The sequence below is a fragment of the Melanerpes formicivorus genome, unplaced genomic scaffold (assembly GCF_026170545.1).
Source record: "Melanerpes formicivorus ecotype bairdi unplaced genomic scaffold, bMelFor1.0.p_v2 SCAF_76, whole genome shotgun sequence".
Classification (NCBI taxonomy): domain Eukaryota; kingdom Metazoa; phylum Chordata; class Aves; order Piciformes; family Picidae; genus Melanerpes; species Melanerpes formicivorus.
This window is the reverse complement of record NW_027142428.1, coordinates 500,924-523,622: the sequence shown is the minus strand read 5'-3', so window position 1 is coordinate 523,622 and position 22,699 is coordinate 500,924. Positions and strand designations below refer to the sequence as shown.

Below are 22,699 nucleotides of genomic sequence, written 5' to 3'. Positions count from 1 at the left end.
CTTTCCTTCCCAAACTGAGCTGGACTTAGTGTTTTCTTGGAGCAGGGCCAAATGCTGTTTGAGTAGCAGAGGTTGTGTGGGTCCCAATCCTGTCCAGCCTTGGAGCAGAAGAGCCATTCCCATGACAAGAGCAGTGTGTCCAGGGGATTGTGAGAGTTGTGGTAGAGTCTGACCCTCAGCACAAAATGCAGAAAGGCTGTGGGGAAGGGGACTGGGATATCTCTGCTGGGCAGGAAAAGAAATATCCCAAAGGATTTCCTGCAGGCTTCCCAGCCTGGCTTCATGGTTGACACAAACAGCTGTTGGGAATGGGAGGATGATGAAAAGGGAGACATGAATAATGATGGGGACTGATTTTCATGGCTGAAAAAAGACCCTGAATAGAAATGCTACATACAGGAGGGCAGGAAGGTCTTGAATCTGCTTCTCAATGGGCAATAGGATGTCCTATGCTGGTACAGCTGCAGCAGGGGCTGCAAGGAAGACTTTGGAAGGACACCTCACCTGCCTGTGGTGCTGGCTCAAATTTTACCCATGAGACAGGTCCTGGCATGCCAAGCAGGCATCCTTCTGCTACAGTAACCCTTCCTCTCAACTTCTTGAACCCCAGGTGAGGTATGGGTCCCAGAAGACATGTGGGTCCTGGGCAGAGTGTGGGTGCCTGGTGAAGTGGAAGTCCTGGGCAGAGTCTTGGTCCCTGACAATGTGTCGAGCCTGAGTGAGATGTGGGTTGTGGAAGAAGGGTGCATCTCATGAGAGGCAGGGTCGAAGGAGAAGTGGGGTCTTGGGTTCTGTGTAGATCGCAGGAGAGGTCTGGCCCCACTGCTCCAGGAATTCCAAACCATGCTGTGCCCAGAGGCAAAGCTTGGATCTTAATGTCCTCCATGAGAAACTGACCCCAGTTCCTTCTTTTGGGATTCATCTTGAAGTGGCTTCCCTGTGCTGGGGGACAGGAAGGACTCATACTGCTTTTCCAGAGGCCAGAAGCACTTCTCCTGGTGAGCACTAGGATCCCCATCCCATAACCGACATCATTCACAGTTAAGAGTTGTAAAGGTGGGCTAACAGCCCAGCGAGGGCACCGTGACAGGCATGGAGAAGATCCTGCAGGACGCCGAGGAGGAATACCTTGGAGCTCCCAGCTCTTTGTAGATGTTCCATCAGCAGTGGGGAGGGTCCCCTGTGGGAAGTGCGGCACGTCACCCTTAAACCCCTGCCCCCTGCAGCACTGCGGAGCTTGCCCCTTGCAGCACTGGGGAGCGCTCTCTCTCTGCCTGCCGGTGTGGTTGATGTGGGGGGGGCGCAGAGGAGCAGGGCAAGAGTTAACCTACCTGCTCTGCCATCCCTTTTGGCTCCACCTCGGAGAGCGAGGGGAGGGAGAAGGGAAAAATTAGGGAGGGGGGGTGGAAGAAGAGGAGGAGGAAGAGGAAGAGGGCAGAGAGAAGCGCCCGGACCGCGGGCAGTCCCGGCCAGCAGCGGAGCGGCCGCCCCGTCCCACTCCCAGCATGTTCCAGTGGTGAGTGACTGCCCGGGAGCGTGAGCTCGCTCCGGCCCCGCTCCTGCTCCGCTCCTCACCCGCTCCTGCCCCTGTCCCGCTCCCGCCTCGCTCCTCAATCGCTCCTGCGCCGCTCCTGCCCCGCTGCCGCCTCGCTCCTCAATCGCTCCTGCCCCGCTGCTGCCCCGCTGCCGCCTCACTCCTCACTCGCTCCTGCCCCGCTCCTCACCCACTCCTGCGCCGCTCCTGCCCCGCTCCAGCCCCGCTCCAGCCCTGCCTGAGACCCAGTGTCCCCTTACTGCCCTCTGCTCTCGCCGCCCGTCACCGCCGTCCCAGCGCTGCGTCCTGCTCAGAGCCTGGGGGACTGCGAGGTCCCCTCCTCGCCTGCTTCCTCCCCACAGGGTTTCTTCCGAGGGGTGCTGCGGTCCCCTCTCTACTGCGTACCTTTCCAGGGACTCCAGGTTGCCCTCCTCACTTCCCGAGGAATTCTTCGGTCCCTTTCCTACCGGGTCCCTCCCGATGCGCTCCTTGGTCCCTTCTCTACCGGGTCACTTCCGAAGGGTGCCCCCGGGGCGGCTGGCTGGGAAAGGACAGATTTGGTAGACAGGGTGCACATAGGAAAGGGGCGAAGGACGGCGCCGTCGCCTCTCCCTCTGTCCCGATTCTTCTGCACAGGGCTTCCAGGTGGGGTCATCCTCCAGCACTCTGGGCCGCGATACCCCCGGGAAGGCTTTTGGGGGTGTCCGCTCCCAGCGCAAACCTTTCGCCATCCTGGGGCACCGGAGCCCTGCATGGCAGGAGCCGGGACTGGGGCGGGCAGTCAGTCCCCCACCCTTCCCTGGATATGCCTGCCGCAGTCCTTCCCTGCAAAAGGAGGGTTTCTGTGGTGGGGCCGGGGGGGCAGCCAGACGTGCTTCGTGGGGTCCCTGTCCCGCTGGAGCAGATGTCCACACAGCGGGGGGCCCCATCCAGGTTTTTGGCTCCTGTTTCTTTCCCCGCGCTGTGCTGTTGTCACCTTGTATTTAAAACAGGCGTCTTTTCTAAGGAGGTGAGGTGTCCCCACACAGCCCAGGACTGGAGGGAGACAACTGGTCCCACTTGGTGCTCATAGCCAGCCAGAGCAGGCTGGCCTTGGAGACATTTGGGTGCTTTCTGCCCAGCATCTGCTCCCTCTCCCAAACCCTTGGCACATCCAACAGAAAGGGCTCTATGCTGGTGCTGCCTCTGCCGGCTCAGTGACTGAGTCTAATTGAGGGGCCAGAAAAATGCAAATAAATAGACAGCCCTGGCCTATCAAAGACTTTTCTATGCAGACCAAAAGTGGCTGTGTGCCCCTCCAGGGACTGGGGATGGAGAGCCCCAGGCTCCTGGGGCCTCTCCTGCCCTACAGCTTCACCACCTGAAAGGGAAATTGCCCACCTCTAATTTGGATTTATATTTAACCACGGCGGTGGTGGCGTGGCTCTCTCACAGGGAGGCTTTTCAGCTCTTTTTTGGTGGAGAAAAGCAAAGAGGAGGAGGGGATTGGGACCGTTTTGAGGCTCTCTCAATGTCCCCAGCATCGGCAGTTGGGGTTGCCAGTCCCAAGTCCCACCTGGCACCAGTGGGAGTCCAGATGGGGTGGGCATGGGTTGCTGCTGTCCTCTGGTCCCACAGAACCTGCTGTTCCAGGCTTTTGGGGACACTGAGGGGGGCTGTCTGGGGATTGTTCCCCAGGGTAATTCATTCTTCATGGCAGAGAACCCAAAGTGCCACCCTTGCCCCCTGCAGAACTGTGGTTGGTGGGGTCTCTGGAGAGCAGGATATAGTTTCTCCCCACTGAAGTACTTCCCAGCTGAGGAGAGCATGAAGAGGGACTCAGGATCAGAAAAGCTATGGCTATGATTGTCACTCTTCTGACCCCCAAAATCCCTGGTGTGTTGAGAGGATGGCCTGCAGTTGTGCCTCAGGGTCCCTGTAGTCCCTGTAGGTCTCCTGCCAGTGCAGGGACAGGACTTCTGCGAGGGAGAAGGTGGCTGCGGGGTTCTCACTTTGGCTGCACTCACTGGTAGTGCCGCTATAGCCTGCAGAGTGAGACCTGTAGGAACAATTCCAACTAGGTCTTTGTAACAAGGCAGAAGATATCACACACTGCACGGCTGAGAGCTGGCAAGTGGAGTCCTCTGAAGATAGGGCACTAGGTTTCTGTGCTGTTGTGCAACACCTCCTCCAAGAACCCAGATGCACCCAGGCTGCCCAACCCTTCCCTCAACCTTAGGACAGTGCCTTCTGCCTGAGCTGAAATAAAAAGTGGTGAGCCAAGGAGGGTAAGAGGGGTGAGTGGCTCCCTTCCATGGCAGGCAGAGCCTGCCCAGGGTAGGACCCAGCTGTGCCAGTTAGTGATAAATGTGAAATGTGTTAAATTCTAGCAATCATTCCTTGCCCATGGCTTCTGGGGAGCCTTTGGGCACCCTTCAGGCTGGGCATTTTATCACAAGTTGTCCTTGGGATGGTGGGGAGTGCAAGGATAGGATGGAATGGGGGTAAGGCAGGGGGTGGGTCAGGATGGGATTGGTACAACTTGGGGTTCCTATGCAGAGGGGACTGGGATTTGCCAAGTCCTGATGAGAGGTTTTAGATGTGGCTTGGTTGTACAAGGTTGAAGTTGCACCAGATGAAAGGGTTTCTAAGAGCAACCTCAGAGCCATGTCTGGAGAGGGTTAAGGGAATGGTGACATCTAATCAAAACTGCTCCCTCATCAGTCTCAGATGAGTGGTCACACATAAAACCAGCCAGGGAGTACCTGTCCATTTGCCTGTAATTACTCATTTCCCCGCTGGCTCGCACAGTCCATGCTACCCGATCACAGTTTTCCCATGTGAATGCAGGGCTGAACTCTTTGTGCTTGAAGGCAAAGTGTCAGACACAGGATCTCCCAAAAGCTCCTGGGTCCCCCATTTCCCACTTCAGCAGGGTGGCTGGAGTCCCTAAGAGCAAAGCTGTCCCCTTGCCCTGGGGAGCCTCAGTGGTATTAGGGTGTCTACCAAGCAGCTGCTATGGTGCAGCTAATCCCCAAACCCCAGCAGCTCCCCAGTGGTGCTGATCACAGTCTGGCCCTTTCACCCACCAGCAGGGATAGGGGATCTGGGAGCCACCAAGCACCTGGCATTTCCCCTCCACATGGATGTAGCAGGAGATAAGTCCATCCATGGAAGATGTCAGGCCCCAGGTGGGCATGTGGAGCCCATCTGCTGCCCCAGTTCCTGGTGCTTATTTGTGTGGGGAGATGGCCTAAGGCAGCTGGAGCAAGCAGGACTGCAGCAGGAGGAAATTGGTGCCCATGTGCCAGCTGTGGAGGGGAGCCAGGCGCTCAGGAGCAAGAGAGTGCAGACAGGCAGAGTGGGCAGTTCCTCTCCTCCATGGCAGGAGGGCGAGAAACTCACCTTTAACTGTGTGGAAAAGCAGGTTGGGGGTATTGGATTCATTCACAGCCTCTGGGTGCAGCCACCCCTCTGTTGAAAGGGCCCCAGAAGGATCCTTCTCAAGGCCCTGGCAAGCTCCAGAGTTTGTCCCATGAGACAGCATCTCTCCTGCCCGAGGACAGGACAAAGGGCAGTGGGTGCAAGCTGGAGCACAGGAGGTTCCGCGTGAACCTAAGGAAAAACTTTTTCACCGTGAGGGTGACAGAGCCCTGAACGGGCTGCCCAGAGAGGCTGTAGAGTCTCCTTCTATGGAGACATTCAAAACCCACCTGGGTGCATTCCTGTGACCTACTCTAGGTGATCCTGCTCTGACAGGGGGGTTGGACTGGATGATCTTTTGAGGTGCATTCCAAGCCCTAACATTCTGTGATTGTGTGTGGTGATTCCCTGAGAGATGAATCTGCAGTGGGGAAGAGCAGTAGGATGCCCCCAAAAGGGCCTCAGTGTGACCTACCACCCCCAGCACCCTACACACTCAAGTCCAACTATCTTCTAACTCTACCAAGTCTGGTGATAAACCGTGTCCCATCTTGTCACTTGTTACTAGGGAGAAGAGGCTGACAGCCTCCTCACTACAACCTCCTTTCAAACTTACTGAGTGTGCCCTCAATCCCCACACCCAGATCAGTGATGGAGACATTGAACAGAACTGGCTCCAGTACTGTGCCCTGGGGAACACCACTTGTGACCAGCTGTCAACTGGATTTAACTCCATTCACCACCATTCTTTGGGCCTGGCCTGGCCAGCCAGGCAATTCTTTACTCAGTGAAGTGTCCACCCATCCAAGCTATGAGCAGCCATTTTCTCCAGGAGGGTGGCATGGGGAGTCACTGTCAGATTGACAGATCTGTAGTTCCCTGCATCCTCCTTCTGGCCCTTCTTGTAGATAAGCATCACATTTACCAATCTCCAGCCAGCTGGGACCTCCCCAGTTAATCAAGGACTGCTGGTAAATGATGGAAGGTAGCTTGGTGAGCACCGAGTGGCCAGATCTCAGCTTTCTTGAGTGAATGCCATCCAGTGCTGTGGGCTTGTGTGTGCCTAAGTGGTGCAGCAGGTCACTAACCATCTCCTCTTGGACTGTGGGGACATCAATCTACGCCTTATCACTATCTTCCAGCTTGGGGGGCTGGGTATCCAGTGAACAACTGGTCCTACTACTAAAGACTGTGGCAAAGAAGGCTTTGAGTACCTCAGCCTTTTCCTCATCCTTGACCACAGTGTTCCCTCCTACAGCCAATAAAGGTCAGAGATTCTCCTCGGTCTTCCTTCTGTTGCTAGGATGTTTGTAGAATATTTCTTGTTTCCTTAACAGCTGAAGCCACACCAATTTCTAGTTGGACTTTGACCCTTTTAGCTTTCTCCCTGTATAGGCTCACAACACCTTTGTGGTCCTGAGTGGCCAACAACCATAAACTCTTCTTTATTCCCCGGAGCTGCAATCAAATGTCTCCAATCAGCCAGGCTGGCCTTCTTCCCCACCAGTCGACTCATCTTGTGGCACATGGGGACAGCCTGTTCCTGTGCCTTTAAAACTTCCTTCTGGAACAATGTCCACCCTTCCAGAACTCCTTGGCCCTTCAGGATTGCCTCCCAAGGGACTCTGTCAACCAGTCTCTGAAACAGGCCAAAGTCTGCCCGCTGGAAATCCAAGGTGGCAGTTCTGCCTCTTTACTTCTCTAACAACTCTGTCACAATGGAGTGATATGATGCTAAAGGAAATGATAGAGAACTCATCATTTTGTGACTGCTGTGCCCAGGGTGGCCTTCTTCTCCTACATCACACACAAGTCCTTCTCTGTTCACAAACAGCAGGTCTAGCAGGATGCCCTCCCTAGTTGGTTCTCTCACCAGCTCTGTCAGGAAGTTCTCCCCACAGGCTAGGAACCTCCAGGACTGATCCCTCTCTCCTGCAGTGTATTTCCAGCGGGTATCAGGGAAGTTGATGTCCCCCACAGGCACAAGGGCTAGTGATTGCGAGACTTCTTCCAGGTGCCTAAAGATATTTTATCTGTCTCCACCTTGCTGGCCTTCCCCCTGTTTCTTACCCATGAACATTCAACCATCTTCCTCTCTCTCCATTTTCTTCTTTCCTGTGTACCTCTTTTTGCAGATGGGGGGTTACCAGATGACACCACAGTCACCTGCCATGTACCTGTCCTCATGGTTAAGTGTGGCCCCAAAGCCACCCCACAAGCAGGATGTTGGTGGGAAGGGTGTGTGTGGAGGTGTCCCACATCTCTTTCCACAAGGCTGCTGCACATCCAAAGGTGATGTGACACAGATTATGAGCATCCCGTGACCTCTCCAGGAGGTGTTTTTGCAGACAAGCCTCTCAAGGTCTGCAGTTTCCTTCACTTACTCCCCTGTCTTCTCTCTTTAGGAAGAAAACCATCTACAAAACAGTTTGCCTCTCCTTCTTGCTGGGGGTCACAGTGACAGTGCTGCAACGGGGAATGGCCCCCAGCCAGTTCATGCAGGGCCAGCAGCAGAAAGAGCTGCCCCCTCTGGAGCCCTTGAAAACGCAGAAGAGAGACAACTCCTTCTCTCTCACCAGCACCTTCTGGAAGAGCAAGAAGGAGGGAGATCCTGTGAGGGAGGAGGAGAGCCTGACAGCGACGCAGGCGAAATCCTGGGACGTCACCACTACCAATTGCTCAGCCAATCAGAACTTCAGCAAGGTGGACTGGTTCAAGGGGCTGGAGCCCAACTTCCAGCAGTTCCTGCTCTACCGGCACTGCCGCTACTTCCCCATGCTGATCAACCACCCTGAGAAGTGCAGCGGAGAGGTCTACCTGCTCATCGTGGTCAAGTCCATCATCACCCAGCACGACCGCCGCGAGGCCATCCGGAGGACCTGGGGCCAGGAGAAGGAGGTGGAGGGCAAGAGGATCAGGACGCTGTTCCTGCTGGGCACGGCCTCCAAGGAGGAGGAGAAAGCCAACTACCAGAAACTGCTGGATTATGAGAACCGCATCTACGGAGACATCCTGCAGTGGGACTTCCTGGACAGCTTCTTCAACCTCACCCTCAAAGAGGTCCACTTCCTGAAGTGGATGAACATCTACTGCGACAGCGTCCGCTTCATCTTCAAAGGCGACGACGACGTGTTCGTGAGTCCCACCAACATCCTGGAGTTCCTGGAGGACAAGAAGGAGGGGGAGGACCTCTTCGTGGGGGATGTCCTCTACAAGGCCAAGCCAATCCGGAAGAAGGAGAACAAGTACTACATCCCCAACGCCCTCTACAACAAAAACAACTACCCGCCCTACGCAGGGGGTGGGGGCTTCCTCATGGACGGACCCCTTGCCAAGAAGCTGCACAAGACCTCGGAGACACTGGAGCTGTACCCCATCGATGATGTCTTCCTGGGGATGTGCTTGGAGGTCCTTAAAGTATCCCCTGTGGGGCACGAGGGTTTCAAAACCTTCGGCATTGTGAAGAACAAGAACAGCAAGATGAACAAGGAGCCGTGTTTCTTCCGGGGTATGTTGGTGGTTCATAAACTGCTGCCTCCAGAGCTGCTGAAAATGTGGGACTTGGTCCACAGTAACTTGACATGCTCCAGGAAACTCAATGTCCTCTAGCTCGGTCTCTCCGGAGAACTGGGACTGGAGAGGCCGGGACAATAGATTCCTGCTCTGGGATGGGGTGAGCCTCTGCTGGTGGAACACAAGTCCTGCAGGGGCATCTCCTTCCTGGGCAAGGAGGGCACAGACACAGCACTCATGGACAGGGTTTGTGATATTGTTTGCTCCTGTACTGTAATGTGGTTTGCTTATCTCCAGCTGGGTTGGGGGTTGCAGAGAAAGAAAAGAAGAGAAAAAGAAAAAAACAAAACACAAAAACAAAGCTAAAAAAAAAAAAAAAAAGAAAAGAAATCTAGCACAAAATTAAGAGATATATAGAGAAAAGGCAGAGGGATCTGTGCTCTGCTTTAGGTACCACCTCCACCAGAGTATCATGAAGGATGGGGTTGGGGGAGGCAGGGAAGGATGTGGCACAGGCTTTTCTTGGAGTTATTCAGGGTCTGGCTATTCAGGGAAGCTGCTCCAAGGGAGGTGAGCGGTTTACAAGTGTGTGAGACCCCCTAACTACAAAAGTCTGGGGGATTTTATTTGTTATTTCAATGTTTTCCTCAGGGTCAGGGTTTTACTGACACTGACTCTGTGTGCTTTGGGTTGACACCCACCAAAGTCCTCTCTGTGTGCCCACTACACAGCTGGGGAAAGGGGCTTTCCTCCGAGGCTGGACCTCGCCAGCCCCGAGCCCTCACTGGGGTCTCAGCCAGGTGGTTGTGTCATTGGGGTCTCTCCCAGCAGCAGCCAGGGCTGTGCTGCTCTTTCCAGCCCTTCTGCCTGCCTCGCTTTGCGTGCACTCGGAGGAATGCACCCAGTCGAAACTCCTCAGGGATTTGCTCCTCCTGGCAGGAGAGGGAAGGGATGAGGTGGGCTACAGCCCAGAAAGTGGCAGAGAAACTTTGTCAGCCCCTGCAGGAGCAGCCCAGGGGCTTACCACACCTGAGACCTCAGCTCAGGTTTCAGACATTCCAGGCCTTGATACACCCTAATGGGGTTGCCTCAGAGGGTGGTAACGGCCCCCAAACACCTCACTTCTGCCTAGGCCCTGGTTTTGCATTGAATGTGATGTTTGAGGGCAGGCTGGAGAGCATCAGTAGTGCCCTGGAATATGCAGTAGGGTCCAAGGGGACAAGGTGAAGCAGGGGTGCGGGGGAAGTGTGGCTGATGTTTTAGACCAGATATGCTCCTCTGAGGGTTGTTGCAGTGTTTATTCTACAGGATGAGGCCCAGAAGCATGGCAGGGAATAGTATCAAAAGACACAGCCTTTGCTTTGGGCCGAAAGGCCCACTGGAGCTGTCAAGGGGAGCCCCAAGCCAGCTGCTGTGACGGAACACACCCCAGCCCCTGACAGAGAGGCACATGGCCATGCAGGGACCACAGTAACTTTCCAGCCACTGACTGCAGGTGTGAGCAAAGCCACAGGCCTGTGCAAAGTCACACTTGGTGTGCCAGCATCCAGGCCCAGGCTCTGTGCATGCAGATGCCCCCTGTGCAAGGCTTGCACACCCAGGTATCCCTGCACGGCCCTGACCCCGCACAGACACGGGCACATGTGCACTCGCTCGCTCTCCCTCTCTGGGGCCAGACATTGAAAAGGAAAAAATTTTGACTACCTCAAAGGTCCCCCTGTGCAGTGCTTTTTTTTTCCCTTTCCTTTTCTTAATCTGTTTTGGAAAGGGGCCTGTTACATTTACTCCAAGTCTGTATGTTCCCCAGGTTGGAAGACAAACAAAAAGGGCATAAACCAGCCAAAAAAAGGCACCCTCACGCCAAGCCACGCCATTTCTCGGCAACTGCCCTTCATCTGCTCAGGCTAGATGCAGATTTGAGGAGGAGAAAGAGCCCCTTGCTGCCCAGGGCTCAGCCACTGGTACCAGGCAATACTGTGAAGTTTGATTTATGAGGCACCCAGCAGCATCGTGTCCTTGGGGCAGGTGCCAGCAGCCCAGGCAGAGCCCTGGGGGCATTTCCGGTGGCTACTGGGCTTTAGGCAGCACACAACACTCCTTCGGTTTTCCCCTCCCCCCTTCCAGGGGGAGTGAGCTCAGAAATGCTTTCCAAATTGACAGCCCTGTATTTAATGTCAGGTACAGTACATGAAGTATATTTATCCTACGTGCAGGGACAGCTCTTGCTCTCTGTAGCAATCCTTACGGGGAGCTGGGGCTGCGTGCAAAAATCTGTCAGTGTTGCTCTTCACCTGGTGGGATCTGTACAGAGAAACTTTGTAGATTTGGTGAATATTCTAGTTTCTAAATAAAGGTTTAAAGAAAGAGAAAATAAAAAGGGGTAAAAAAAAACCCAAGACCTCACCTCGTGTCGTTGGTGGTGGGTTTCTAGTAGCCAAGACAACGTGGCTGGTTTGAACAAAAACCTAGGAACAGGCTACAGTGGCCCAAGTGCTGCTTGGACCTGACATCTGGGGGCTGTGGCTGCCCTGTTCCAGCTCGGCACTGCTTCCTTGCAGAGCCTGGCATGGTGTTCAAGGCCCAGCAGATACTTTCACACACTCCTCCAGCTGCACTTCAAACCCAGCTGAACTTCAGACTGCCCTGGTGCCCTGCAGCAAGGGGGTGCTCACCTCACTCTTTGTGGGAAAAGATGCTTTGGCAGGTGTGGAAATGCCTGTTTTCTTGTCCACTTTCTCCTCATGCTGAGGATCACCATCAGGCTGCACATCCCCTAGCTGTAGTGCAGTGAGGTAAACATGCTATGGGCCACCACTCCAGAGCAGGGCAAGCCACAGCTGTAGGGACAAACCTGTCTCAGGTTTGAACCTGGCTGGGGTGAAGAGGAGAGACAAAGATGAGCCCATGGGTGTCATGTTGGAGTTTTGGCACTGTAGCAAATGGGACCAGGGCATGCTGGACTTGCCAGGGTGGACCCTCTGCCACCACAGCCACTCTCCCTGTGGCAATAAGGATTACACAGGCTGGGGACAAAAGGCAGGTGCACTTGCAGCTATTCTTGCCCATGTAACCCAGAGCTCTCCTCCTGCCACGGGACTCCACAGGGTGCAAACACTCCAGGCAGGGATTCAGGGACGCAAGTGGGACCAGGGCTCGTGTTCCGGTGTGAAAGTGGAGCTGGGCCACATGGGGCAGGGTGGAGGTCAACTGGGGGGCTGAGGATGTGAGTTACAGCAGGGAAACAGGCATGCAAAGCATGCTTTAGCCCCCAAGTCTTTGTTCAGCCTCCATCACAGGCAGTGAGCAGGGACAGCTTCAATCCCTCAGGCTGTTTAGAGCCCATTCCCAACCTGCCCTGGAACGTTTCCAGGGATGGGGCTTCCACCACCTCTCTGGGTAACCTGTGCCAGTGTTCACCACCCTCACTGTAAAAAATGTCATCCTTTTACAGTCTGAATCTCCCCTTTCAGCTTAAGACACTGCCCTTGTCCTGCCACAGCAGGCCCTGATAAAGCCTGTCCCCAGCCCCCTTGCAGAGCTGAAAGGCCTCCCCGGAGCCAGGCTGACCACCACTCACCGCTCTTCACAGAGGGGTTCCAGTCTTCTGCTCATTTGTGTGGCCACCTCAGGCCCTGCCCCAACGGCTCCTCGTCTCTCCCATACCGGGAACCCCGGAGCTGGACCCAGCACGGCAGGTGGGGTCCCACCAGGCCAGGGCCGCGGGGATCAAACCCCCGGACGCTGAGCGCCTCGCAGCACCGCCCGGACGCGGGCAGCTGCTGCCCCCTGGCGGCCGACACCGCCAGCGCCCTCCGACCATTTGCTGCCGGGCCTAGGCGCCCGCTCCAAAATGGCTGATGCCCAACACGTGTGGGACACCCAGCCCTTGCTCACGGGATGGCGGAAACCACACACCTCCACTCCGGTAACGGCCAGCAGCAGCACACTCGAGTCAAAATCAACTGCTCCTCCCTCTCTTTAGTATAAAGCACTCGAGCTGTAGAGAAATCTGTCCCTACAGTACCTTAGGAAGCCATACCCAAAGGAGGCTGCAGGGTCATTGCGTGGCAAGGAGGGAAATTTCTTAAGTGTTGCTAATATATGCAAGAAGGCTAGGGCTGGCTGCAGCCCCAGGCAAAGCCAAGAGTTAACAGTGCCTGTGTTCTGGAAGCAGCTTGAAGAGGACCTTCCAGGACAGAGGCAGCTGGCACTTGGGCCTGCGCGTACACGTACCCAGGACAGGCTTGAACTGACAGCCACACAGACCTGCAGCCACTACTTGCCCAGTTTAAACCCAAGAGCAGCTGCCTCTATGGTTCCTCTTTTTGCACCCACATGCTGCAGTCACTCAAGTGCAGTCTTGTTGTCTTACAGCTGCCATTGCAGGTCATGAGCCACGTGCCTGGTTGTATAAAGAGGCCAACTATCACCAGGGGACGAGCCAGGACTATCCCAGTACCTAGTAGGGGTAACCCTTACCAAACCTGAGGAACATCAGAACACAGCCTTTTGGTCACAGTAGCAAGCAGCTAACCCTAAACCCAACCATGTGTATAAATGTGTTCAACTCCACGCTTAGGGACAAGTCAAGAGACAATTCCAAATGAAGCAGAAGAGGCAATGCCTGTATGAGAGCGAGCCTGAGCTGCAGGGCCTCTCTTCCTGGCCCTGCTTCCTTTAGCGGCGCAGAAGTAACACGAACCAGTTTAGGTCCTTTAATCTGTCCAAGACAGGGTGCTGAAGCACAAATGATAAAACATTCTGCGTTTTTACAGCAAAAAAATGCTACAGAAGTTTATAGGAAAAAAAAACAAATCTTTTTGTACATGGGTAAAACATTATAAATTCAAGACAACTCACAGACAAGGGGCAAACTCCCACAGCTATCGCTCCGTTCTTAAAAAGTTCACGTGGACAGGCAAGCAGCCAAGAGGGCCTGCGCTCTCCTCCTTGAAATGAAAACTGCACCTTCCAAGTGGCTCACAGCACTGCTTCGCTTCTTGGAATGTCCTCCAAAGGCTCCGCCAAGATCAAAGGAGAATAAAAACCCCAGGAGTCCTTTCAGATAGTCTCAGAGAGCAGAAGGGGAAAGGAAAAGGGAAGTTTATTCAAACTTTATCTTCTTCCCTTGCGGCTTGTGATCTCCACCTCCTCCTCTGCCTCCTCGGAAGCCACCTCCTCTGCCTAGAATGAAAGTTATTAGAAGCAGAGTTACAGGATGTATCCCTCCACAGATACCACTGCTCTTCCAGACCCATCCTGGCACAGAACAGAAAAGAAACGCACAGCAAGTGCTCTGTGGTGGCACCACGCCACAGTCCCAAGAATGGGTTTGGGTTAGTTTTTGAGCACAACCCCTTGGAAAAGCAGCACTTGTCTTTTCTTACCTCCAAATCCTCTGCCACCGCCTCTCCCACCAAATCCACCTCTTCCTCCTCGGCCTCCTCCTCTGCCGCCACGACCACCAAATCCACCACCACGCTGGAAGTCACTCTTTGGCTTGGCAAAATCAAGGATCACTTTGTTTCCATCTATCTCTCCATCCTCCATAGCCGCTTTAGCAGCTTTGGCATCTTCCGCAGAGCTGAAGTCCACAAACCCAAACCTAAGAAAGAGGTAGAGAAAAGGCCATTAAACTCCATGAGCTGTAGCACCATCTACAGGTACTTCATAGCAATCCCTTCTGCAACCACACAGGGATCAGGACAGTGTTAAGTGTAGAACAGCAGTGGCTTCTCACAGGGGATGGAGCCCCACTGTGAGCTTGCCACTACTGAACAGTTAATATCCTTCTCGTGCGAATCCATAGGCTGCCACAGATTGTTGGCAGGAAGGAGCTCATTGAGAAGTGACCATGCACTGCCCTCTACCAGCAGCTCTGAAGGTGTAAAGCTTCTCTGGTTCCAGACCATTTACTGCCCTTCTAAGGATCACCCCCATGAGCATCAGTCTGCACTGCATAGACAGTTAAAGTGAGGCTTTCTGGAGCAACTGAACTCATCCCAGGGGGTGTTTAACATACCCTTTAGACGATCCAGTGTCTCTGTCGGTGACTATTCTAGCACTTATTGAGCCTTCAAATGATTCTCTTAGCGTCTCTTCTGTGGTGTCCTCAGAAAGGCCTCTGACAAACAATGTTTTGCTTTGTTCTGTGGGAAGAATACATTCAGAGATCTTTATGCCTGAGCAAGGCAATCAGTTTGACATCACAGCCAGCTTGCACTACCAGCTCCTACAACAGCTGATGGGGCTAAGGGGTTTGTTTTCAATTAACAGCTCAGGCCCCCAACAAATCCTTGAAAACTTTTCAAGAACTGCAGTTAGAGCCTGACATCAAACTAGTTCCATCAGCCAACCTGGTACTGTCAAAACAATGCCTTTTTTACTCAAAAAAAAGGACACTTCCACAGGGACACTAACTGGACAGCCACTGCTGGATCAGCACTTGACTATCTAGAGGATTTCCACAATGGTTTCATCAGCATCTCAGATAATCAGTCATCATCTCCAGCACACTCACTTACGATGAGTCTTTCAGACCACAGGCATGCTTGGTTTTTCAGCAGCCCTAAGTTTGTATAACAGTACACTTCTGCCACAGCTGTCTTGGGCTCAAATGATCAAACATGGAACACTTACGATTAAACCCTCCTCTTGCGTTCATGTTCCCTTTCTGCCATGCTGGTGAACTGAATTCCAGTCTGATTACTCTGCCTTCAACCTCTGTGTTGTTATAGGAGTTCAGTGCTGCTTTGGCATCCTCAACTGTGGGAAATTCTACGAATGCATACCTATGCAGAGAGGCAGATTTCAGTCAGCCTGGAGGCACAAGGGATCCATGGAGCAAAGTCATTTGGTCAGTGGTATCACGAAAGCCAGGAGAAAGGCAAAACATACCCTTTAGACCTGCCCTGGTTGGTCTGTGGCACCTTGATGGAAGAAGCCTTCGTAAACACTTCCTGAAGAGTCTCTTCTGAAGCAGCATATGAGAGGTTGTTGACAATTAAGGTCTTTGATTCCTTGTCTCCACCTCCTATGGAGAGAATTCAGCAATGTAAGTGAAGGTTTGGAAAAGGAAAGCTCTCTTCTAATTACAAGACCCTCCTATAAGGTGAAAGCAGCTGTTGCCTCCTCCTCACATCTAGGTGAGGCACAAAGCCAAGTGCAACAATGTTTTGGTCACTAGTTTTGTTCCCCCTTGTCAGAAACATGAAATGCTTAGGATGCAGAGGACAACTTAGGCAAAAGGTCAGTTCAGCACATCAGTTTTCCTGCCATACTTTAAGTTGCCCTACTCCTAGCAAACTTCTGTAACAAGCCAATTCAAATGCTAAATGCTATTTGCACACGTTACTGATCTGGTTAAGTACCTTTCTGATGTTCTTGGTGGCTCTTCTCCCCGGTGTAGTCAAGGATCATGGCACGACCATCAACCTCTGTACCCTGCTTCTCTGCCAGAGCTTTGTTTGCATCAGCTTCTGATTTAAATTCAATATAGGCCATTCTACAGCACAAAAAATACAGAACATGAGAAAATGCCTCTTCTCCCAGGGACAAGTAAGTTCAAGAACTTGGCAGGGGGGAACATGTGAAAGAAAAACACTGACAAAATTAACAGGTTTTTAGTACACCTAATACAGCAGGTTCCTCAAGTTCCTTCCTCCTTAAAGGAGACATGAACTTATCAAAACGTGCCAAGAGTTTGAGGAACCACCCCCTCAGCAACATACCCTTTGCTGCTCCCCTCCTTGTTCATGACCATTCGGATTTCTACTGCGTTCTCGAACACTTCTCTCATTTCTTCTTCAGTGATGCGGTAGGGCAGGTTCTTCACAAACAGTGTTCTAGCATCTCTCTCTGCAAAGAGAGAAGTTCCTTTCACATTACCTGCTAAAAATCCCTTCTCTATGCTGCCAGTTCACTGAGAACCCACCAGAAAATAAACCACAAAACGAAACCATTATGGCAGTTAATTGGGCTGCCGTTGTACTTAAGGGCATCAAATTCAGAACACAGGTTCAAAAGGTTCAGGAGGAGCCACATCTACTCCTCAGCTCCTCAAGGATACATTAGTTCATTTCCAGGTATTGCAGTCTAAACTTGCACATCTGTATGCTGGCACTTGAGAAACTGTTTATAACACAGTGCTCAAACCAGGACTCTGCCTTAAAAGAGCAGAACAGCAACCAGCAGCAACCCTGCCATCCTGCTCCAAGGCCTGATTGTGACAGCATTTCTTTGGTGTGGTTTTCAGAGTTATGGGCCATACCTTTCTTATTTTCTTTTAGTGTTTCTTTGCTCTTTGCTTTTTCCAGTTTGATTTCCAAACCCATTAGTTTCTTCCCATTCAGCTGGAGAGCTTTGTCCAGATCTTCAGCAGATGAGAAGTCTACGTAGCCAAATCGCCTGAAAGAAGAGTAACCTTATTATTTAAGCTTATTTATTTCTAACATCAGAGGTCACAAACACAAACCCAGAACTAGAGATATTCCCACTAGTCAAGTTAGACTGCTACTTAAACTGGCCTAGATAACCAAACAGCTCTGTGCTTAAGTGGCAGCTCTCCCTTTAAGAAGATGCTGTAAGCCAGGCTATGCAACATTTTCAGTACTGTGCCTCCTCCTCCAGCTTCCACACACTACCAACAACCATCCCAGCATCTCAAAGGGAATCAGCAGCAGTACAGCTGCACCTCTCCAAACAAAATTACTGCCAGGTCAAAATAGTAAATAGCAAAAGTACTGATGAACTCACTTGGAAGTACCAATTCTGACATCCAAAACTTCAATATTCTTCTTTCCAAAGAAATCTCTGATGCCAGCCTTCAGTTCATCAAACTCCTTGGTGTTGGCCAGATTTCCAATGAAGACAGAGAAAGCTGAAGTAGGTCCTGCCAATTAACATATATAAAATGTCTGGGGGGGTTTTAAGCCAGGGTGGTTGGGGTTTTGGGTTGGTTTTTTTTTAAGAACTGGAGTCCAGACTCCATACAGCTTTAGCACATCAGTTTCTGCTCAAAAGTGACATCACACTTCAGCATTAAGTCCCTTAATATCATCATTTGTGCTGCAAAGATTCCCACACAGCATCCTGCCCCTTCACACAGTTGTGTCCCACCCACCAGTCCAGTAAGTGTCCACCACATTAGCATGGTTTGATAAGCCCACATGACCTACCCTCCACTTTCTTTTTCTTGGCCTCTGGTGCACTTTTATTGGCCATTTCTTTCTTCCTCTTTCCAGGTGCTTCCTTGACAGGTTCTGTGACAGAGAATAAACAACACTGAAATAGAAGTGCAAAACTACTTTTTCTACACTGGGTCAATACAGGAGCATTACTCTTTACACCAGTGGCACACAAAACCTTCTCCTATCACTAGGACAACTGTTCCTCAGCCCAGAAAGACCATGGCCGGACAAAAATTTTACTCAGGTATCCTTCCTGTTATGAGTTGCAGTCTCAAAAACATTTAACTCACTTTCATCCTCGCTTTCCTCCTCGGCATCCTCGTCATCCTCCTCCTCCTCTTCATCCTCCTCCTCATCCTCCTCGTCATCCTCTTCATTATCATCATCTTCAGAGTCTGCCTTGGCTTTCAATGGTGCTGCCTTTGCTGGAGTGGTTTTCTTCACTGGAATAGGGGCTGTGTCCATGGCTTCATCTTCAGACTCTGAAACAAGTTGAGTGCAAGATTTCAGACATGCTCAGGGTTAAGCCCCTTCTGAGACTAAGAAATACTTTTTAAGTGTTTCTCATGCCTTAAGTTTGTGTATTCTCAGGAAAGGAGTTTTATGGAAGCTACCTCTACCTCAAATTTTATGCATTAAAAAAAAATATACCCATTCCCCAAAAGCACAAATTAGTTTTACTAGCAACAGGGAAACATCTTGTGGACTACAGCAGCCAGCTAAAATCAGCTGGGTACTAAACGGAGGCACACACATATTCTGCATCACTCCCACTGAGTTATCCCCCTGCCAGCTCCCCAAGAAACACTTAGGAGTTTAAAATCAGTAAATAAAAAGACAGATGTTAAGAGTCACACACAGTTGTCCTAAATCTTACATACCATCATCTTCTTCCTCATCATCCTCCTCATCATCATCATCCTCCTCCTCTTCAGATTCTTGCTTTGCTAGCACAGCTGCAGGCTTTTTGGCTGGTACTGCTGCAGGCTTTTTGGCTACAGGCTTCACAGGCATTGGTGGTTCCTCTTCCACATCTGCACCAACAGTACAGCAAAAGTATTCACCAACACTGCTTACCCTTCAAAGTTCACTGGTAGGTACTTCAGTGTTTGGGAAAGAATGATCAGGCAACCAGAAGGTGCTTTGGATGCTGCTGTAAAGCAGCTGCAGCCCAAGATCTCCCCCAGACTCTACTGATACCCTATTTTTTCATCCCTGAATCCCCTTCTCGGAAGTATTTCATCGTCACACTCAACTTTCAGTTCCAAAGGTACTGAAATTCAGGGCCACGACTGGAGCAGCCCTCATCAAGCTATGCAAGAATGGACAAACTTCAAAAGTAACTTACCAGAATCTTCTTCGTCGTTCTCATCATCATCCTCATCTTCTTCATCATCATCTTCATCTTCCTCCTCACTCTCTTCCTTCTTGGCATTCTTTCCATTTTTTGCTCCTTTGGTTAGGACAGCAGCCTTTTTAGGTGACGGAGCAACGACAGCCTTTTTAGCTGGGGTAGCCACAGCCTTCTTGGCAGGTGTAACTGCCTTCTTTGCAGGAGTGATGACCTTCTTTGCAGGGGTAGCTGCCTTCTTGGCTGGTGTAACTGCTACTTTTTGTTTCTTCTGAGGGATCACCTGAAACACACATTAGTGTAAGACTCACGTCGGCCTTTCAAACTACTATTACTTCAAACATCAGGCAAATACACAAATGCAATCTAAAGTATGTCCTTCCAACAGATGCAGTGCCTGTTGAATGACCTTAATTGCCTATTCTGTTCAATTAGTGAAGTTCAGACCCAGCTTTTTTAATGCTTTTAATAGACACTTATAGAGCATTAAAGCATGCCTGAATTCCTGAGTCCTGAAGCAAACCTCTCTAGTACCATGAATAGCTTAAAACGTTTAGTATTGCATTTTATTTGTGTGGCAAATCACTCTACTAGAATTAACCATCCACTTATTCACTGGTACTCAGAAACAGGTTTAAGACCCCAGGAGTTCTTCCAAATCTTGGAAGCACAAGCTTACTTAGCTAAGCCAGTTTTCTTACTTAGCTAAGACAGTTTTCACCAGTTTTTCTCTCATGAAATCCACTTGATTCTTCAGTCACAGTTAACTTGGCAGATGCTATCTATTAATGCCGATTCTGTCACATTCTATGCACACCGACCTCCCCCCCCCTTTGTGACACTTCTCATAGCACGTGCATCACTTTGACTTCCATTTCTAGTCTGATCACCTCTTCTCCGCTGCTCTCATCCAGCTCGGAGGACTCTTCCTCACTTTCCTCGACCATTTTGGGGGGAGGAGCCACTTTTTTCTGTTTCATCTGATTTTTGGGAGTCTGAAAGAGAAAACGAGCTGTTCGGCGCTGCTGCACTTATGCAGACCGGCAGCGAGCCGCACATTCACACCGCAAGGCGCCCACACTCGAGCGCTCCCACGGGGACAATTGTCCCAACCACGTGGCCACCCCGCCTGCCCGCGCGGCGCCCAAGAGGCCGGCACAGGCCTGCGGCAGCGCCAGCCCGGGGTGCCGTGTCTGGAGAGAGCGGCGGGGCTGCCCCGCGGCGCGGCAGGGAGCTACCGGCGGGCTCCCCGTTCTCCCACGTGCTCGGCCTCCCCTGCGCACCACGCGGCCGCGCGGTGACGTAGCTCCGCCCCCTCCCGGCCTGCGCGCGCTCGCACGCGGCGCGCGCCGAGGTGCCCCCCCTCCCCCCCCCCCCCGCCGCACACCCCCGACCCCCCTCAAGTGACACACATACGCGCCCCCACTTTCTCCCTCCTCCCGCCATCGAGCCCAGATCCGCGCGGAGAGGACGGGACGGGGGAAGGCCTGAAACGGCTCCCACCGACCGCGCGGCCCCTCCCCTCGCCGCCATCTTCATGGTGAGGGAGAGGCCTAAAATCTGTCGCGCGGCCCGAGGAGTCGGCGGCCAGAAGGCGTGCCAGTTTCCTTCCGTACTTCCCCCCTGGTCCCTCGCTATCGTCCACCCGGCCACAGCGGCGACTGCTTGCTTCCCGCCTGGCGTCCTCACCTTGACGATCTTCACCATGATGGCGGCGGAGGGGCGGCGGCCCAGCTATCACAGGAGAGGGGTGGGACCGTCCGACGAGGGTGGCGGCGAGGAGCTGAAAGGGCCCCAGGTGCTCGGCGGGAGCGGCGGCAACGTGCTACCGACCCGGACCGGGGACTGAAACGAAAGAGGGAGCACAGGCCCCTTCCGCTGGCTTGCCTAGCCCTCTGCCACGCCACGCCCTCTCCGCCCCCGCTTCAGCCAATCGCCGCGCACGCTGCGCCGCCGAGCCAATCGCTGTCCCCGCCCCTCGAGCCCCTCCGCCAATCTCTAGCCCTTTGCTATCAGCCAACGAGAAGGCGCGTTACACTCGCCTGCAAGAGTCACTCTGCGAGGTTGGGGGCGAGAGCGGGGGGGACGCACTGCCCGCCAGGGAAGGATCTGCCTTAGCCAACGAGAGAACGGAGACTCGGCGCCTGCGCCCTGATTGGGCGGCGGGGCCTAGCGGAGGGTGGGCGTGGCCGGGGTCGCGGGAGAGCACGTGGCGATCGCGGGCCATGTGGTGGAGCCGGGCTGGGGGGTATGGGAGTGGGGGGGCTAGGGGGGGTTGGGAGTAGGATACAGAAGTGCCGGGGTCAGGAGCGAGCCGGACAGCTGCTGTACGCGGCTCCGGGGTCGGCTTTCCGAGATGGCCCTGCGGCATCTGGGCTGTGGAGGTGGAATTCCGCCTGAGTACACTTCTGCCTTTTTCTTTGGCTTTAGCAGAGGGACGCCTCCGGCAGCCCTCTCTACCCACCCACTTTCCCCCGGCATTCCTTCCCCTGCGTTCAGGAAGCACGGAACCTCCTTTGGACAGCTTGAAGAAGCATCTCTAGGAGCTGGTGGCTGTGGAGCTGCTGGAGTTGCAGCTGGCACAGGAGCACCCTGCTGCTGCCATCGTTCACTGGCTCTTAGCAGGGAGAAAAGCCGATAACGTTGGGGAAGAGGTAAACCTGCGCTTGCCTGATGAATGGTTTGGAGTTCCTTCACTGAAATAAGACACTGGCTTTCTCCCTATGGAGTTCTACTCAGTCAGGGTAGGAATAACCCTAGGGGAGAGTACAGCACCCCTCTTGCCGGTCTGCTGGCAGGGCTGAGTGCTGTCTTGGTCTTGTGTGACATGCTATTCCCCAAGGACCTGAGTGGCCTCTATTGTGGCGGGCTTCCTTACTGCCTTACGTCCCTTCCCACTTCAAACTGGGCATCCAGCCAGCTCCTGGGGGCTCCTGACTCACGTGACTGCACCAGTTTTCCCTTCCAAAGTCTGCTTGAGAGAAGCCCCTAACTTGGGGAGCACAAGATCTGAAGCAGCCCTAAATAAAAAGACACAAACCCAAGCTTTCAATGAATGCTGTCCTGCTTTGGGACATACTGGGGTTGCTCAGTGCCACCTGAAACCAAGGGACTGACAGGCAGTATGCCTAGGATGCCCTAGTACCTCATTCTCTGCTGCTGGGTGAGGAGAGGCAGTTTACAGGCAGGCAGAGCTGCATCTGAGGACACTCACTCCTGAAGAGGTGACAGGATCAGCCAGCCTCTTGGTGTAAGCAGCCTGTAGAGAGATTGCCACCATCAGCCCAGCAAGTAGACAAGGATGCTACCTGGGGAAAATCCTTGTATAGGGCAGCCAGTCTATACAGGTCTGACAGCTATATCTCACTCATGTCCCACCCAGGTGCTGCTGGAGCCAACCTCAAGTGCCCTGGGGAAGCAGCAACACAAACAGTGGCCCATGGGGATATATGGTGTGATAAGAGATGGAGGAAGTAGAGGCCTGATAGGAATTTTAAACTGTCTGAAGACATCCTCTTTACCATGCAACAAAATTCTGTACTGCCCTTACTCTTACATCTCTGCTGCCAGTGCTGGGCCTGGCCTTGGTTCCTCTCCATGCTACAAGAGGGCTGATTTGCCATGGGAAAGGGACAACTGTTGCTTCAGCCAGGGGCAGCTTTGGCAGCCAGGACACCATGTGTGTCTAGTAACACAGTGCCAGCAGTGGGA

General features: G+C 52.8%; 2 protein-coding genes and 3 non-coding genes across 5 annotated transcripts; 1 reads left to right on the top strand and 4 right to left on the bottom strand.

The window, feature by feature from the left end:
- Positions 1-1,424: 1,424 nt before the first annotated feature.
- On the top strand, positions 1,425-10,852 carry B3GNT7 (UDP-GlcNAc:betaGal beta-1,3-N-acetylglucosaminyltransferase 7). Its single transcript, XM_068163915.1, has 2 exons — positions 1,425-1,516; positions 7,342-10,852. Exons 1-2 carry the CDS (start codon positions 1,506-1,508, stop codon positions 8,543-8,545), a joined length of 1,215 nt encoding a protein of 404 aa, XP_068020016.1. The 5' UTR covers positions 1,425-1,505; the 3' UTR covers positions 8,546-10,852.
- Positions 10,853-13,150: 2,298 nt separating this feature from the next.
- On the bottom strand, positions 13,151-20,882 carry NCL (nucleolin). The gene is made up of 15 exons (XM_068163914.1): positions 20,678-20,882; positions 19,879-19,983; positions 18,986-19,271; positions 18,519-18,671; positions 17,928-18,119; positions 17,626-17,709; positions 17,204-17,339; positions 16,719-16,855; positions 16,180-16,306; positions 15,820-15,953; positions 15,347-15,482; positions 15,089-15,240; positions 14,472-14,598; positions 13,837-14,054; positions 13,151-13,633 (listed from the first exon to the last, which is right to left on the bottom strand). The coding sequence occupies exons 1-15, from the start codon at positions 20,693-20,695 to the stop codon at positions 13,554-13,556; spliced, it is 2,085 nt and encodes a 694-aa protein (XP_068020015.1). The 5' UTR covers positions 20,696-20,882; the 3' UTR covers positions 13,151-13,553.
- Positions 14,163-14,300, bottom strand: LOC137454148 (small nucleolar RNA SNORA75). Its single transcript, XR_010990550.1, has one exon. It is a non-coding gene; the product is annotated as a small nucleolar RNA SNORA75 (small nucleolar RNA).
- Positions 14,883-14,959, bottom strand: LOC137454150 (small nucleolar RNA SNORD20). Its single transcript, XR_010990552.1, has one exon. It is a non-coding gene; the product is annotated as a small nucleolar RNA SNORD20 (small nucleolar RNA).
- LOC137454149 (small nucleolar RNA SNORD82) lies at positions 17,448-17,517 on the bottom strand. Its single transcript, XR_010990551.1, has one exon. It is a non-coding gene; the product is annotated as a small nucleolar RNA SNORD82 (small nucleolar RNA).
- Positions 20,883-22,699: the final 1,817 nt, after the last annotated feature.

What these genes read in the sequence shown, in the direction of transcription:
- NCL (XM_068163914.1), bottom strand. An exon ending in GTCAGAATTGGTACTTCCAA is followed by an intron (nt 16,856 to 17,203) that starts GTGAGTTCATCA and finishes CTCTTCTTTCAG; the next exon opens with GCGATTTGGCTACGTAGACT. An exon ending in CGGTGGCAGAGGATTTGGAG is followed by an intron (nt 13,634 to 13,836) that starts GTAAGAAAAGAC and finishes CTTTCATTCTAG; the next exon opens with GCAGAGGAGGTGGCTTCCGA.